The sequence below is a fragment of the Aythya marila genome, assembly GCF_965140915.1.
Source record: "Aythya marila genome assembly, chromosome: 4".
Classification (NCBI taxonomy): domain Eukaryota; kingdom Metazoa; phylum Chordata; class Aves; order Anseriformes; family Anatidae; genus Aythya; species Aythya marila.
In genome coordinates, this window is record NC_139045.1 from 20,798,934 (window position 1) to 20,814,015 (window position 15,082).

Below are 15,082 nucleotides of genomic sequence, written 5' to 3' on the forward strand. Positions count from 1 at the left end.
CTTTTAAATAAAACATCAAAGAATTCTCTTCTACCGTCACTTCTCCTACAGTCATAAGATGCATCAACCCTTAGGACCACTTTCTTTATCAGAATACTAACACTTCTAGACTTATTCCTAAATGTGCTGTGCACTAAAATCCACTATAGCCTTTTTTTTTTCCTTTTGAAAGTGAGATGACTTGCCTAATAATTATGCAAGATTAGATTGCTTTATGTACAAGTATCTTACATAGGATCTCTTTGCACATCTGAGGTGGCCAGTAAGAACCCATGGTTTTGTCTGCTCTGAATCCCATTTTACAGGTGAGAGAGAACAAAGTACTTACAGAAAATGTCTGTAAATTGCTTCTTAAAAATAAGTCCATAATGAGTTTAGAAAAAGACCAGAGTCTGACTTCCAGCCTATGGTCCTCTTCCTTGTTCTGCATGCTATTCCTTGTTTTGGGTACTGCTTTGCTTAGGCTACCTGGAGAGCTGCAGTGAATCCAGACTTGGTTATAAAACTGAACTGCCATCATTTGTCTGCCATACAGTTTGTATGGAAATCAAACTTAGAGTTCAGGTCTTCTCATGGCCACTTGTGTTAGCTGTACGTGTTAATGCTTTATTGGGATTTGTCTGCTTGTTTCAATGCATTAACACTGGGATCACTGTTGTAGAATAGCTTTATGCTACCTTTGAGGTCCTTGTCACTTCCATAGAGCCAGTAAGTCTGGTTTGTGCCTGGAGGAGATTAGTGTTTAGTTTGCACGTAACAAAGACAGGGAGTAAAGCACTACTCAGTTCTTGCAGAACCCCAAGAAATGGTTTGCACTGTGAGTGTTACGCTTTAAGGATGGATGAGATGAGGCTACTGGGAACAGCATTCAATTTCTGAAAGTAAAGCATAAGCTTTGATTCACAGAAAATGAAACTTGGAACAGCTTGGCACTATTTTTTAAATGAAATACCAGAAGGAATACATAACTGTTATATGTTTAAACGTTTAATTTGTGTGGACGCTTATTTAATATATATTTTTGTGATCTGGCTATTTTTCTAAAGGCTAGCAAAGGCATGCTAGGATATCTGAACTGGAAACCCTTTCTATTGTATCTTGTCTATTGTATTGTACTCCCTCAAAAGGGAATAGGCAAGAAAAACAACTGATTTCAGTACTGACTTTGAAAAAGGGGTGTGTGTGTGTGTGTGTGTGAAGGGAACATTGCTTCACTGGCGAGAGTTTTCTCTAACTTTGGCCCAAGATCAGGTTTTCTGAAGCTGAGCAAGATTTCAGTAAGTGCATGGGCGAAACGATGAAAGAACAGTCAGCGAAGAGCTTTGAATGCAAAGACACTGCCTCGAGACTTGGGAAGGCCCTGACCTGCCTTTAGGTGGAGGCTGGTAAATATGTTGAGGAAGCTGCGCTATCTGCTTGTCCCAGTTTTCGGCTGTTCCCTAGCTTCTGTTGCTGGTCACTGACAGAAATAGCATTTGAGCTAAGCAGCACTTTGGGGCCTGCCACGCAGTGCCCATGATCTGTGTTTACTTGTGTGGATTTGGCGAGATTTATGAGACTCTGGGCAACAGAAGATTTTTCTTATTGTTTGGGGCTGTTAGTATGTTTTCAGTTGGAGCTCTCCTAAAAGATTGATTCCCCTGCCCCCTCATTTAAAAGCAAAGCAAGGTAGTCAAAGATGGTTCACAATGTAGTTAGATATAAAACTGCCTTTTGAATCCTGCATCAACCCACCTCCTTGACAGCTTCTCATACAAATCCTAACAATGGAGTTTCTTTGCTTTATGATCTGAATTATTTTCCCTTTTGCCTTCAGGGCCCTAGCAATGTCTTTATAAATTAGTTTTTTATACATATATCAGGTGCTCGTGGCAGTGCAGGGTCAAATATTCTGTAATCATTATCTAATACCGAATATACACATGTAGCATTTCAAAGATCTGCTTTAGTTTGCAGCGTTTCTGTGAGGCATGCTATCAAAGAAAGCTTCTTGTCCCAGTTTCCCCAGCTGACTGTAAATCTTTCTTGCCTTTACTGCTCGAATGTTAGTAGGCATCTCTTGTGCAGCTCTCAGCTTTCTATCAACTACTGCTTCTTCCCTGAGCTGTTGGAAACTCCCAAATTATACATCTGTAGCTCATGTTTCATTTGCAAGAATCATTCATTTCTGCCCTTAATTCCTGTTCCAGCTGGCAGTGGGGATTGTGGCAGTCCCAGACTGTGCTGCAGTACTTGACACTGCAGATCCTTCTACTGAAACTTGAGCGTCTTCCTTCCATCACGCTGCAAGGTCTTTTCATCTGTTATTGGTTGTTTAGGTTGTTTGCTAGGCCCCAACAGCATATTTTCACTCCTACTGTGCTCTGATACAAAAAGCTAAATTGTATAAAAGACAAAGGAGACAGGGTTTTCGTTATCTTTTTGCCAGGAGAGTTCCTACATTTTTCCCTGATCCACTTCTCCTGGCCTCACACAAATAATGTAGCTCCACAGCCACCAGCAGGTGAGAAGATGCTGTTGTGCTGGGGGCTCAGCATGGTAGTACAGCACTGCTGCTGTGTATGGGACTCCTGCTTTGGTCACAGCTGGCTTCCTCAGATCCATGAGGATCACTGGCTTTGCAGTTTGGGTTCCCTCAGGTCTGGAGACTGAGCTGTGTTTTCCTGTACAAGTCTGAGAAGCCAGTTTAATTGGTAGGCTTTGTGGCACGTGCTTTGAAGGCAAGGAAGGTAAATGTTCAGTGTGGTACCAGTGAGATGATCTGTGCATGCTAATGTCTTCTGTGCCCTGGAAAATAATCCAGGAGTTCCATAATTAAGAGGGAGAAAGTGCCAAAGCTGTAAACCGACTTGCATTATTTTCTGATACATACTACACCTCAGGTGGACTTGGTATTTAGGAACTGCGCTTCCAATTTTTAACAAGGTGCTCCCAAGCTATATCCTTTCCCTTTCCTTTTCTCAAGCCACCTCACTTCCAGCCTTTCACAGTTTGGTGGTAGTTTCATTTTTTGACTCCTAGCAGAAATATGAAATAGGCTGCTTTTGTCTTGCGTTTGTGGAGATGTGCTAAGAGTCCAGCAGGGAGCTCTGCGATCAAACGTTTCTGAAAGCAAACTGTGTGCGGAGGTGGGAGACAGGTTTCTGTGTCGGAGTTTCATGGAGGGATACCTGCATGCTCTCCGCCCTGCCTAGCAGGGAGTAGGGGAAGGGGAATGCTTCTCAGCCCCCATCTTCGTCCATGGCTGTGCTGGGAGCTGGGAAAGGTCCTTGTCTTTTACATCAGTAGAAGACCAAGTGTGTGTGCACTGCGAGGAGCACGAACTTCGTACCAGAATTAAAAATTGTAGTAAATCATAAACTGAATCAGATTTTTATGATGGTGTCAACAACAAGAAAAACTACTTTTGTTTAGGGATTGTGCCATCAGGAATGTTGTATGCAAGGTGGCAGACAATGTCCACCTCTGTGACATTGCTTAAGAAAGAAGAACAAAAGGGGAGGACAAGAACAATGGCCTGAGGAGACATGATCTGTATTCCAGGGCTTCATTAGAATTGGTTGCTTAAGAATGCTGGATTTTTTTTTTTTTTCTGTCATTGGAGGCTTTTAAAGATAAGCTAAATACATGTCTGTTAGTCTAGGCTTGCTGTACTTTGTCTTGTAAGAAGATGGGCAAAAATGACTTGTAATGATTCTGTCAACTTATCTGAAAACAATAGGTAACTTTATCCCACCTTTCTGGGGAAACTCCACAGGTTAAGCACACTTCTACACCCTGCTGTCAGCGGTCTTCATGTGAGCTGTGGTTCTTGCAGACGCGGGTCAGGTAGAGAACTTGCACTCCTTGAGGGATGTAATGCCCCATTTTTCTCTCTAGCAATACAGCAGCAAAATCTGTGATCATTGTCCTGCAGAGAAGTGATAATTAGGTAAAGAGAAAGCATGATAATATGATGTAGCATAAAGGGTTTTCACATGAATACAGATGCATTACTCCCAACCATTGAACCTACACTTTATGAAAATCATCATGCATTTGGTGCCAGGAGCTCTCTCCTAATCTCATGCCATCTGTGCATCTGGCAGAATATTACAGGAAATTCATTTGTACATCCACTTGGGAGTGTACCCTTCCTATTTAAAAACAAAAACAAAAAAAAATCCCACCACTTTTAGATGATATCTTATGATGAAAGATACTAGTTTTTAAGCAGAATACTGTTGAGAGGATTAATTCTTTTCCATTTTTATTTATTGGGCTGGAGGAGTTGTTTTCTCAAAATGGTGTCACCAGCTCACAACTATACCAGCACAGTGCTGTTCACAATATTCCCATCTTCAGGAGACGTTTCAACAAGAAATAGGTTTCTGTCCTGAAGTGTACGGTCAACAGAAAAATAACTCTGACAACGGTAATAATAGTGGTGTGAAAGAAGAGAGGTCTACTTTCCCAGATGAATTCTCTTACAGTGTGGTAGCTGGCAGTGTGTGTGCTTTATTGAGCTCATGACAGTGGGCAGGTGGGTTCACCACAAGAGATCGCCACTCTCATCTATTTTGAGGTGACGATTTAATAGGTAGGACTCCTCGGCATGGAGAAGACCTCTGTGTAAGGATGTTAAAGAAGTATTAAGTATGAAAACAAATGAATTGTTCTGAGGTAATGAGTTATGTTAGGAAGCATTGTGAACAAGCAGTCAAAAGAATGAGGTGCTAGCAAATAAAACGATCTAGCAGCGAGTTTACAATTAAAGGGGAAAACATGATACAAGGCAAAACTAAACTGTGGAAGCTGTAAGATGCTCTGGATGTGGTAAATGTGTACTTTTTCAGGCAAATTCACCGGGGAAAGATCCATCAAAGGTTTTTAAAGATGTATACTTGAAGTCCAAGTTTGGGAAATCTTTATGCTGTAGGAAGAAGACAGTACCAATCTATCCTTATCACATTCTTGTCTTTTATTCCTTCCTGGTTATCTGCTGCTGAGCCAGATAGACCTTTGGCTTGGCCTAGTGTCCTATAGCCTTGTGTTCACTTGAATATATTTGCACAGCTACATTTACTAATACTAAGCTCAGTGATGTGCACATGTGCACTTTATATATTTCTTTAACACATGCAGTTGCTGGATTTTTTATTTATTTATTTTTACAAAATAATACAAGGATTTGAGTACATTGCAGATTAGTCACTTTATCAGGATCACTTGCTGTGTACTATGAAAGAGAAAAAGTCAATTCTTCTGTGTGACCAATGAAAAAGAATTCAAAGCAGATGTCTGCTCAAGTGAACACAGCTTGTCTTTATGTTGGGACATATATGAACTGTAATCATTTCCACAATCGTTTTCTTGCAGTCAGAACCTAAGCCTCTTTGCTGCCTTTCATTTGTGGTAAAGCATTCTCTGTTTAAGTGTTTAAACCTATGGTACAGAGGTAGCGCTCACCTCTGTGCAAGTAGTGTTTAGAAAGTGTGTGGTACTCCGCAGAAGATACTTAGCACTTTTGCAGGATTATTTCCAATATGTAGTGATCATCAGTTAGGTAAAAGGAAAATAATCATCATGTAACTGTTGCTGAGGTCTAAGATTAGAAGTCTTCAGCAGTTGCCTCTCTCTGGGTTGCTACTGGACAGAGCCAGGCATTACCTCAATCTCCTGATGCAGATGTAATCAGGACGCCTGTCTCAGCTATACAGCATTTTGCAGTACGTGGTGCGTTGGATGTGTTAGTGGATTCTCCACATCATCCTTCTCACCGCTGCGGGCAGTATTTGACATCAGAGGATGCTGCTGAGTGGCAGCGAACAGTGGGAGGGCCAGGGGAAAGTGAAGGGAGGAAACTGTTGTTGCTTCTTCTCCCCCTGCACCCATTTCTTCCTCAGGGAGCCCATTTGGCCCTGTAGAAAAGGGTCAAATAGAGAGTTCTCACTGCCCTCCTGAAGGGAGTTGAATGAATACACAGAGGGCTTTGGGCTTTTTTTGTGTGTAATGGATGGAAGGTGAGAGGAAGCAGAGGGAAGATGTGGGAACGAATGTTACAGAAGATGACAGTAAGAGGTGGATGAATAGGTTTTAAATAATACTGATAAATATTAGTGGTTTAGTTTGTTAATGATGTGATGTCACAAACTCTTTCAAGTATAAACTTGCTAAGATTTCATTTGTGGGGGAAAAAAAACTTCTTTTTGTAGCGAAAAGCTCTGTAGCACTAGAGAGAACAGTCACTTGCTAGGAAAGACCTTCCCTTTCTGCATCTCGTAGCTCCCAGCGCCTTAAGAGGTACAACACTTAAACTGTTTAGCCAGTAGAATCTAATGGGGAAAAAAAAAAAATCAAACTGCTACAGAATTTGTTTAGCTTCCTCTCTCTCTCTTTCTCCCCACGTCCCAATTATGGCAGATGAACAAAACGCCACAGGTGTCCCTCGCCTCCTTCACTTGTCAGACATTCTCATGTCTCATTTCACACCCTGGCTAGCTCAATGTTATAAGATATGTGCAATCTTCTAATTTATGGTTAACAAGTCTATATTATCTTTGAAATCCCTGTTGTCATGCAGTAACAATTCCCAGTGCAGGTTCAACTCGGTGCTACGAATTTCTCATAAGTTTACTGAAAATATGAAACAAGTCTTAAGGAAAGAGGGAAAACTTATTATAAAAATTGTTTGCAGGTGTCAAATGAAGAGCGCTGTAGGAATACGTGTGTAACACTTAAACCAGAGTCTCGTAATAAGAGATGGATAATGATAAGCCTGTACGTTTCACAGCTCAGAAATTAATTTCTTAGACTTCTGTCATTCAAGAAAATCACATTCCAATCACTGCAAGTGACCTGAGTTTTCATACTTACAGTAATCTCCTGTATTAACAGTGTACCAGAACTAGTTCCCTGAAGGATAAGGCTAATTTCCTTACCCAGTCAGCCCTCACTTTGAAGTCTGGATTGGGATGGTGATGGAAAAGTTCCTGCAAAGGTTGAAGTACTGAGCCTTAAAGCATTCTTTATTCTTCCAGTATAATGACGGCAAATCCACCCTCTCTCATTTCAATCTTTTGAGTAAGTTCCTAAAGCAGAGAGAGGCAGTTTCACCTCGCTGTGCTTAACCCTTTTAGTTCCTTTCCCTTCTAGATCTTGTGCAACTGCTGTTAATCCTACAGGACATCTTATTCCAAGATTTTGATTAATCTTGCAAAAGTGCAGTTTTTAGCAAGGCTTTTCACTTCTAGGAGTACATTTCTGTTGCTTATGTGATACGCTCTTGTTTAAGCTGCTTAATGAATTATATCCGGTGTTTGAAGAGGAAAGATATGCAGGGTTGGGCAGCCCTTGCAATATCGAATAGCTGAGAATATGCCTATTTGAGGAGGGAGGCCCTTTGTCCAAAGGCTCTGCGGCTCCTTACTGCCTCTCCTGAAGATGCTAAGGGGGGCACATGCGTGCTGAGCCTGCTGCCCTCGCCCCAGCTCTGCCTCGCGCTCTGTGTGCCAGCCGTGGTGCAGTAGTGCTGTGAAACCATCCCCAGCAGCTGCACGCTGATTGCTAGGGTACGCTCTCTGCCCGTGTCAAGGATCAGAAGAGGTGATAAGGCCTTTGTGATAATTTGCTTTGCCTCTATTGACCTGTCCTCTTCTGCTGTAACTTCTCCACAAAATATTTGGCTGTGTGTGTCATGGCTTGTTTGCTCTAGCAGCATCCAAGCACTCACTGAGGGAAGCTCTCTTTAGATGTAATACAGAAAGAAGTACTGTAGTCTCAAGTCACCACCTCTAAATATCGAGTTAGATATTTTATCAAAGTGTAACGACACCATGAGCTAACTCTGTGCTTCAAAGCATAGCCTCTCTTCCCCTTCTGAAATGGAAATGCTCATTATCTGCATCACTGGCATAACCCCCTCCCTGCTGCCTCTCTTCAGTGCTTTTGTGACAGCTTCTAAGTGTTCAAAATGAAGTATTGCTGTTGTGGATCAGATGTGTATGTAGCAACTAATGCTGTTCATATGCTGGATTATATGGCTGAGGGTGTTATCTAATTTGGTAGTGTTAATTTCAGTGGGGGAGACAAGGAAGAAATCAAACAAAAGAAGAATAGTAACAACTTCAGTAATACATAACATTCAGATCAGTCTGTTTCACTTCATTAGAAGGCTATAATATTCCTGCTATCACTATAAAAGTGAAAGCACATAGTTAATTTTTCAGGGAGAAGTCACTCTCTTTTTCTACTGTGGTGCTCTGTGAAGCCCCCTGAAATTTTCAGATCCACCAATACAAATAATTATTTTTGGCCCTGATGTCAAAGTTCACTTAAATGCAGCCTGGAGTAAGGCAATCTGGCTGGCAGCATGAGTTGTGCTCTTTGCTTGATTCTTTGGTTCCCTGAAGGGCACCAAAACCAAAAGATGCTCCAGCATCACCAAGTGGGAGCTTAGCTGGGTAAGCAAATACTAACTCCCAAAACTTGCAGTTCAAGCAGGAAGGTGGAAGGCGAAAGACTGCCAAGCTGAATGAACTAACTCACTTGTAACAAGATGCTGAAGGCACCACCATGCCAGCTTCTGACAGTAGCTGTCTTTTGCTGGCTTATATAAGATTTAGTTACAGAAAAATCTACACACTGGCTCATATTTCCATCTTTTGCATATGCATTTATAAGATGGAAATCCAAAGATAAGAGACACCCATAAATGATTCATGAAAATACTAGATATTTAAATGAGCCATGGAAAATATTTAGGGAACTCAGTTCCCTATCTTCAGTGCAGTCTTCAGAATTAGCAAAAATTATGGCAGTGTCTGGGGAATGCTACTGGAGACACTTTCACTTCATAGATGAGCACGCTTCTGGACTGCTGGAGGAGAATAAACAAACCCTCAACATGAACATGCTTATGTCTTACATAGGAACTGAAAGTGTAGGAAAGAGTCAGTCTTTTACAATGAGCTGACTGCTTTTGTGGGATTCAATTTCTAATCTGCTCCCAAAGTGCTGCACCTGCTATTTCTTTCTGCTTATGCTGAACAGAAAACTTTGGTTAACTGTGTGGGCTGCAGAGCTGTGTACAGGCAACAATTCTTCAACGCTCCTTGCAGGGGGTAAAGTATCAGTGTACCTAGTGTAAAAGTGTACTCTCTGGCCGTGAGGTTCCCAGAAGAGTTAAGGTAGTGCTAAAGCTTGCAAAGGAGATATGTATTTGCAATGTGATTCAGAATCCTTGTCTTCAGCCTGAAAGGGTTTGTGGGGTGAAAAGAGTGTAATGCACTCACCTGCATAAAGCAATATACATGCTGAACATCCTCATTCTGCTTTAATCTAGCCAAAATCTAGTCTAGTCTACCTTGCAAATGATGCTTGGAGGTGATGAGAATGAATGGTGTGATTTCCAGCACTTAAAACAGCGTTACAGAAATTGTAGGAACCCAGTTGTGCCCCGTGCTTTATGTTGATGGGCATCAACTGTAATGAGAGCTACGAAAGCTTCGTGTCTCACAGAACTGGCTGCTGAAACACTCAAATGGCAACCGCAGCCCATGTGAAATGTACCCATGTGGGTGTCTGTGGCAAGTGCCGGCCTTTGGGAGGGTGTGATGCTATGCTGAGCCTGCTGCCTCAGTTCTTCACGCTGACGTTATTTCAGCTGCATAAGATCCTGTAGGATGGTACTTCTGAACGCTGCATACATTGGGCTTTATTGCAAGCCTACAGAAAAAGGTGCTCCAAGACCAAGCGATCAGAAGCCCTTCTAAATGCAGCCTCTCCCTTCCCACCTGAAAGCATGCTGTTCACTGACAGCTAGACAAACACCATCCTTGCTGCAGGGGCTGGCAGGGAAAGCAGAAGGGGCTTGTCCTGGAGCAGCTTACCAGTGTGCGGCCCCATGGCCTCAGCTGTGGGAATCCCTCAGGGGCAGCGACCCTGCCTGGCTGGCTCGGGGGGCAGTGGCCATCTCCACTGAAACGCCTTGAGATGAAAGGGCTGGTGCAGCCTGTGGTGCTTTGGGCCATGCGGCTGTCAGCATCTGCTTCATGTCGTTGCTGAGCACAGCTGGGGCAGAGCCCCACGTGGCGCGTGTCTTGTGGCTGCTGTGTGTCGCCTGGTTCTAACCCCTAGGGTCAGCAGTAGCTCCTTCTGTGTACGCACAAGTTGACCAAAATAATTTTTTTCCAAGAGTAAGACATTTTTAGATGCAAGAGAAAGAAAGAAGTAATGGTGGGGAGGAAAAGTGTAGAAGAATCACAAGGGAGATAGGACTAAGACAGTTACCAACCTGAGATTTCACCTAATCTAGGTTCAGCTAGAAGCCCTTTTGTTTCTTCATGGGCTTGCTGAGATTTTCCTAAGATAGGTAAGTTCCAAGTGAAGGCATTTCAGACCTTGTTACTATCCTGGTAACAAGGCAAATCTTAGCTATTTTTTCTTCCTCTGGAAAAACAGCGATTCTTTTATAATCTTGCACAGGATAGTATAAGGAAGCTTTTGCTTGCCCCGAGTTACTGTGCGGTTAACAAAAAGCTGCAGAATGGAATTGGCAGCTCTTACTGATGCTGCGGTCTCAGTGCTTCTGACTGCTACAGTTTGAAGGCTGGCATAATGCTGCTGCTATGGTCAGCGTTAGCAGAATGAATGGCTTTCACGTGCCTGATCTTGTGCTTCCACACTGCAGTGATTGTTGGAATTAGCAGCAGGGAAGGAAATGTGAAAGGTTCGTAGATAAGGGAAGTGCAACTGGCTGCTGGTAATAGTCTGGCAGTGACCATGATTTAGAAGTCAAATAAGCATGTAGCCCCTGAATGAGCAGAAGCACTCCTGAAGTGTAGCTGTTTATCTGAAAAATTACTCAAATGACATTATGGAGTTTCTCATTGAATGTTAGGATGATTTCCAGAACTAGTTTCCCTGCTCTGAAAACAGAAAGGGGAGAGAAACAACACTGCCAAATCTGAAAGCACAATCTGGAGTCTGAATGAATTTTTATTTCTTATGCCTAGCGGGTGGCCAAAGTTAGAGCCTTGCTTGCATCAGTTTGTTCCCAGTGTTGTCAGTAATATCCTTGGTGATACCCTGCTCTTGTACGTGGTAATTTTTTGACCAGGTGTAAGTTGTTTGCCTGGGTTGGCACGCAAGCACAGGGGAAACAGATCATCTTTCTTTGTGTTGGCTCTTTACAACTTGTGGCAGTAAAAACACGAGGGTTAGGAAGTTTTGGAGACCTTCAGAAGCAGTGCCATGCTCTTCCATCACCCAGTAACCCATTTTGAACAACTGCAAAAGAAAATACGCGGATTTGTCAGACGTGGTTCTGTATCACATCCAGCAAATGAAGCCAAGGGAGGCTGGAGAGAACCTCAGGGTTGTACATGTGTGCATGTTTGCTCTGCTCAGCTTTCTCCCATACAGGCTGTGCTGCTGCCTGTGGGTGGCAATAACAGACAAGTGTTCTCCCTGCTGACCCAGCAGGCAAGCAGCAGTACAGCTAACGTGACAGCAGGAAAAAGCAGGGGTTCCTAACGGGGTAATGTCATAGTGGCATTTTGCTTTGATCAGAAAGGTACTAGACATCCCCCGGCCCTCGGAGCTCTGAGTGCCAAAAGCTGTTAGACACTAGCGGATGCTCTGTGCCATCTGGGACATGGGCTGTAGGAAAGGGGACACTGGGCTGGTGTAAGCTGCTACCGTGGTGCTGCTGAGGTCCTGGGGCGGGTACAGCTTACCCCGTCTGATGATCTGCCTGAGTTCATTATGGGGCGGGATGGCTAGGATTTCATTCTCTACGGTACTTTGACCATAGCCGTCTCCTTTTCCCCTCAAGAGTCGGTCAAAACAAAGCCCATTTTAAAAGAAGTGAATGTAGAAAATGTGAAACGTAAGGATCTTTTACAAAGCGTCTTTTACAGTGCTGGGGACATAAAACAGCAGTGGAAGATAAGCCGTTATGTATGTTGAGGAAGTCTAAGAATAAAGATTATAGGCAAACAGTCTACCTTTCTTTGCAAGGCCTTGATTTACATCCCTGAAATCTCAAATTTAGCCATTACAATGAAGTCCTGTTGCACACAGAGCTGACTTTTTATCACCACTTAAAATCTAATTAATCCGTATTGAAGCACAAAGATTTCCGTTGTGTTTTAGGGTGAGGGGTCATAGAGCCTTCTTTGTTCATCCTCAGGCTTGTAATCATCAGGCATTGGGATATAATTTTACCAAGCAAATTGGAAGGTAACAGATCAAATCCTTATCAGAAAGCCTAACTCATGGTTTAGCGAAGTCCTTCGTCCTTTATGTGAAACATTATATTCGTGAAGAACAAAAAAGTGCTTGAGAGCTCACAAGGGGTTAACAGCAAAGGCTTATATTCGGGGCAGCAGAGAACTAAAATCATCATAGCGTCCACCACGGCTGACGGCAGCAGTTGTTACAGAGCGCCTGGGGAGACCTTCCTCCCCTTCCTCCTCGCACCTCAAGGACTGCGCTCTTACAATGGCCTTGGCCTATCGGCCGGTGATGCAATCGGGTGGCATGTTGTTATCTCTGTTGGGATGGGTCCTGTCCTGCCTCACTACCTACTTACCCCAGTGGAAAAACCTGAACTTGGAACTGAATGAACTGGAGATCTGGACCATGGGACTCTGGCAAGCTTGTGTTGTCCAGGAAGAAGGGGGAATGCAATGCAAGGACTTTGATTCTTTCTTAGCTTTGCCTCCAGAACTCAGGTTTTCTAGGATTTTGATGTTTTTCTCTAATGGATTGGGGCTTGTGGGCCTCTTGCTCTCAGGATTTGGGTTGGACTGTTTGAAACTTGGTGAAAGACAACAGGATCAAAAGAAACGGCTGTTGCAGTTTGGAGGAATGCTCTTCTGGATATCGGGGATTACGGCTATTGTCCCAGTTTCTTGGGTTGCCCACTCCACAGTCCAGGAATTTTGGGATGAGAATATACCAGATATTGTTCCCAGGTGGGATTTGGGGGAAGCGTTATTTGTTGGCTGGCTTGCTGGATTTTGCCTGATATTAGGAGGATCCCTACTTAATTGCACAATCTGTTCAACTGAAGTCCATCCATCTTCAGGCCATTACGCAGTAGCAGAACAGCAAGATCAGTGTCAACACTTGGAAACTGAAACCAGGCCTTAAAACCAGGAGTTTTAAGTAGTACAGAAAAACTGCTCTATCTTTTCCAAACTCTAGTACAAGCCAGAAGCTTGTTCCGTAGTAATTCAAAGGACTCTTTGTTACTTAGCTGATTCCTAAACTTTCATGTTTTCTTCATAACTGGGATTTGGAAGTGGTGTAATTTCTCACCTGTAGAACTATTTAAAATATTGTTTTACAGGAGAACGCTGAAGTTTTTCATAGACTGTGTAGAAAAGGTGCTTTTATTTTCTCAACTGCACTGTAAAATCCTCAAGATGAATATGCATGTTCTGTTACATCTTGGCTTTTAACCAAAATACATACGCTTCCTTTTCATACAAACCCAATTAACTGAGCCGCAAAGCTTGATTCCCTGTCGCAATTTTCCACTTGCCTAATGCAGTGACATATGAGCTCGAGTGTTTTTTTCCTCATCCCAAACAGTCTACGTGAATTCATTGCCTCAAATTGTTTTTCAGTGTACTAGCAAATCGCAGTGCTAAGAAAACTGTAGATTTCTGGCGTGCTACCAAGAGTTGTGGATGTCTTTTTGTGCATGGGGTATTACGGTGTGGGTGCTTCATACCCAAGAAGTTGTTTACCCAATCTAGCACATAGAATAACTCAATTTTAAGATCTGCATCCCTTATGCACCAAAAAGAGGCTGAGATACACAGCTTTCAAAATACCTGCCTGTGTCAGAAAATAGTGCACTGAGGTTTTATGTGCTCTGTCAAAGGCTTCTTGGTATCTGCTCACCTACAGCAACATGTTGCTCTCAACGTGTAGCCGTTAACTTGAAGCAAATGATATTTAACTGGCCTCAAAGCAGACAGCCTCGCTTAAGTGGGAATATACCAATGTGGTATTAAAATACCTTGTATCTGTGGTTCTTAGTTTAATTTAAAAACAAACTATGAAATGCCAAAATTAGCAGAACTGCTGTAATGCTCTAGCAAATCAATGCACAGCAAAGTATAGAATTAAAAAAAATTAACTTATAAATGCAAACTAATGAAAGATGAGCCTAGCTGTGGTCACACCCTTCAATTACTGGTTTACCACACTACTTCCCAATCCCCCAAACGCTGCACATAACATAAGGCTGGAGGGGGAGGAGTACTTCATGCTTTACAAAGCATTGTTTTAACTTTTGTCAATGTTCAGTATGTATTGTCTGCAAAAGCAAGCAGTTCAGTACTTCTACAACTGCTAAAAATGAACTTAGTCCACAGACATAGGCTGCAGTTAGTTGGATTGCTGTTGTCTACACTAGGATGGATTTTAACCGGTACCTGTAACTATTTACCAGACTGGAAAGATCTCAACTTAGACTTAAACGAACTGGAGCTTTGGACTATGGGACTCTGGCAAACATGTATAGTCCGAGATGTAGGAGGAACACAGACTTTGATTCTTTCCTAGCTTTGCCTCTAGAATTCAGGACTTCCAGGATTTTAGTATCTTCATCAAATGGACCAAGCTTTCTGAGCCTTGTGATCTCTAGTCTTGGTTTGGACTGCCTAATGATGGAGGGCACAGAGCAGAAGCTAAAGAAACAGCTGTTACTTCTTGGAGGAATACTCATGTGGATAGCTGGAGTTCTGGTCCTAGTCCTTGTTTCTTGTGTTGCCCATAATATAATCCAGGAATTTGGGGATGAACAGATCCCGGAGATTGTACCCAGATGGGAAATAGGGGATGCACTGTTCAGTGGCTGGTTTGGGGGATTTTTTTGTAATTCTAGGAGGCTCCCTACTCCTCTCCACAGTCGTCTTGTCATCTGAGCATCAATTACCAGAACAGCATACAATGGCAGATATGCAAGACACCCATCAGTATGTGGAAACTGGAAATAGAGGACATTGAAAAGGGTAGATGCTGGGCTTTCAGATTTCTTACTCTTGCATTACAGTAAGGGAAGGCTGCTGAATGGACAGGCTGT

General features: G+C 42.8%; 2 protein-coding genes across 2 annotated transcripts; both read left to right on the forward strand.

The window, feature by feature from the left end:
• Positions 1–12,410: 12,410 nt before the first annotated feature.
• LOC309877577 (putative claudin-24) lies at positions 12,411–13,137 on the forward strand (the record flags this gene model as incomplete). The annotated part of the gene is made up of 1 exon (XM_082759046.1): positions 12,411–13,137. The coding sequence occupies exon 1, from the start codon at positions 12,484–12,486 to the stop codon at positions 13,135–13,137; it is 654 nt and encodes a 217-aa protein (XP_082615172.1). The 5' UTR covers positions 12,411–12,483.
• A 1,218-nt stretch (positions 13,138–14,355) lies between these two features.
• Positions 14,356–15,078, forward strand: LOC309877782 (claudin-22-like; the record flags this gene model as incomplete). Its single annotated transcript, XM_082759527.1, is given in 3 exon segments — positions 14,356–14,539; positions 14,542–14,867; positions 14,869–15,078. Coding segments are annotated over 3 exon segments (648 nt in total). The 3' UTR covers positions 15,007–15,078.
• Positions 15,079–15,082: the final 4 nt, after the last annotated feature.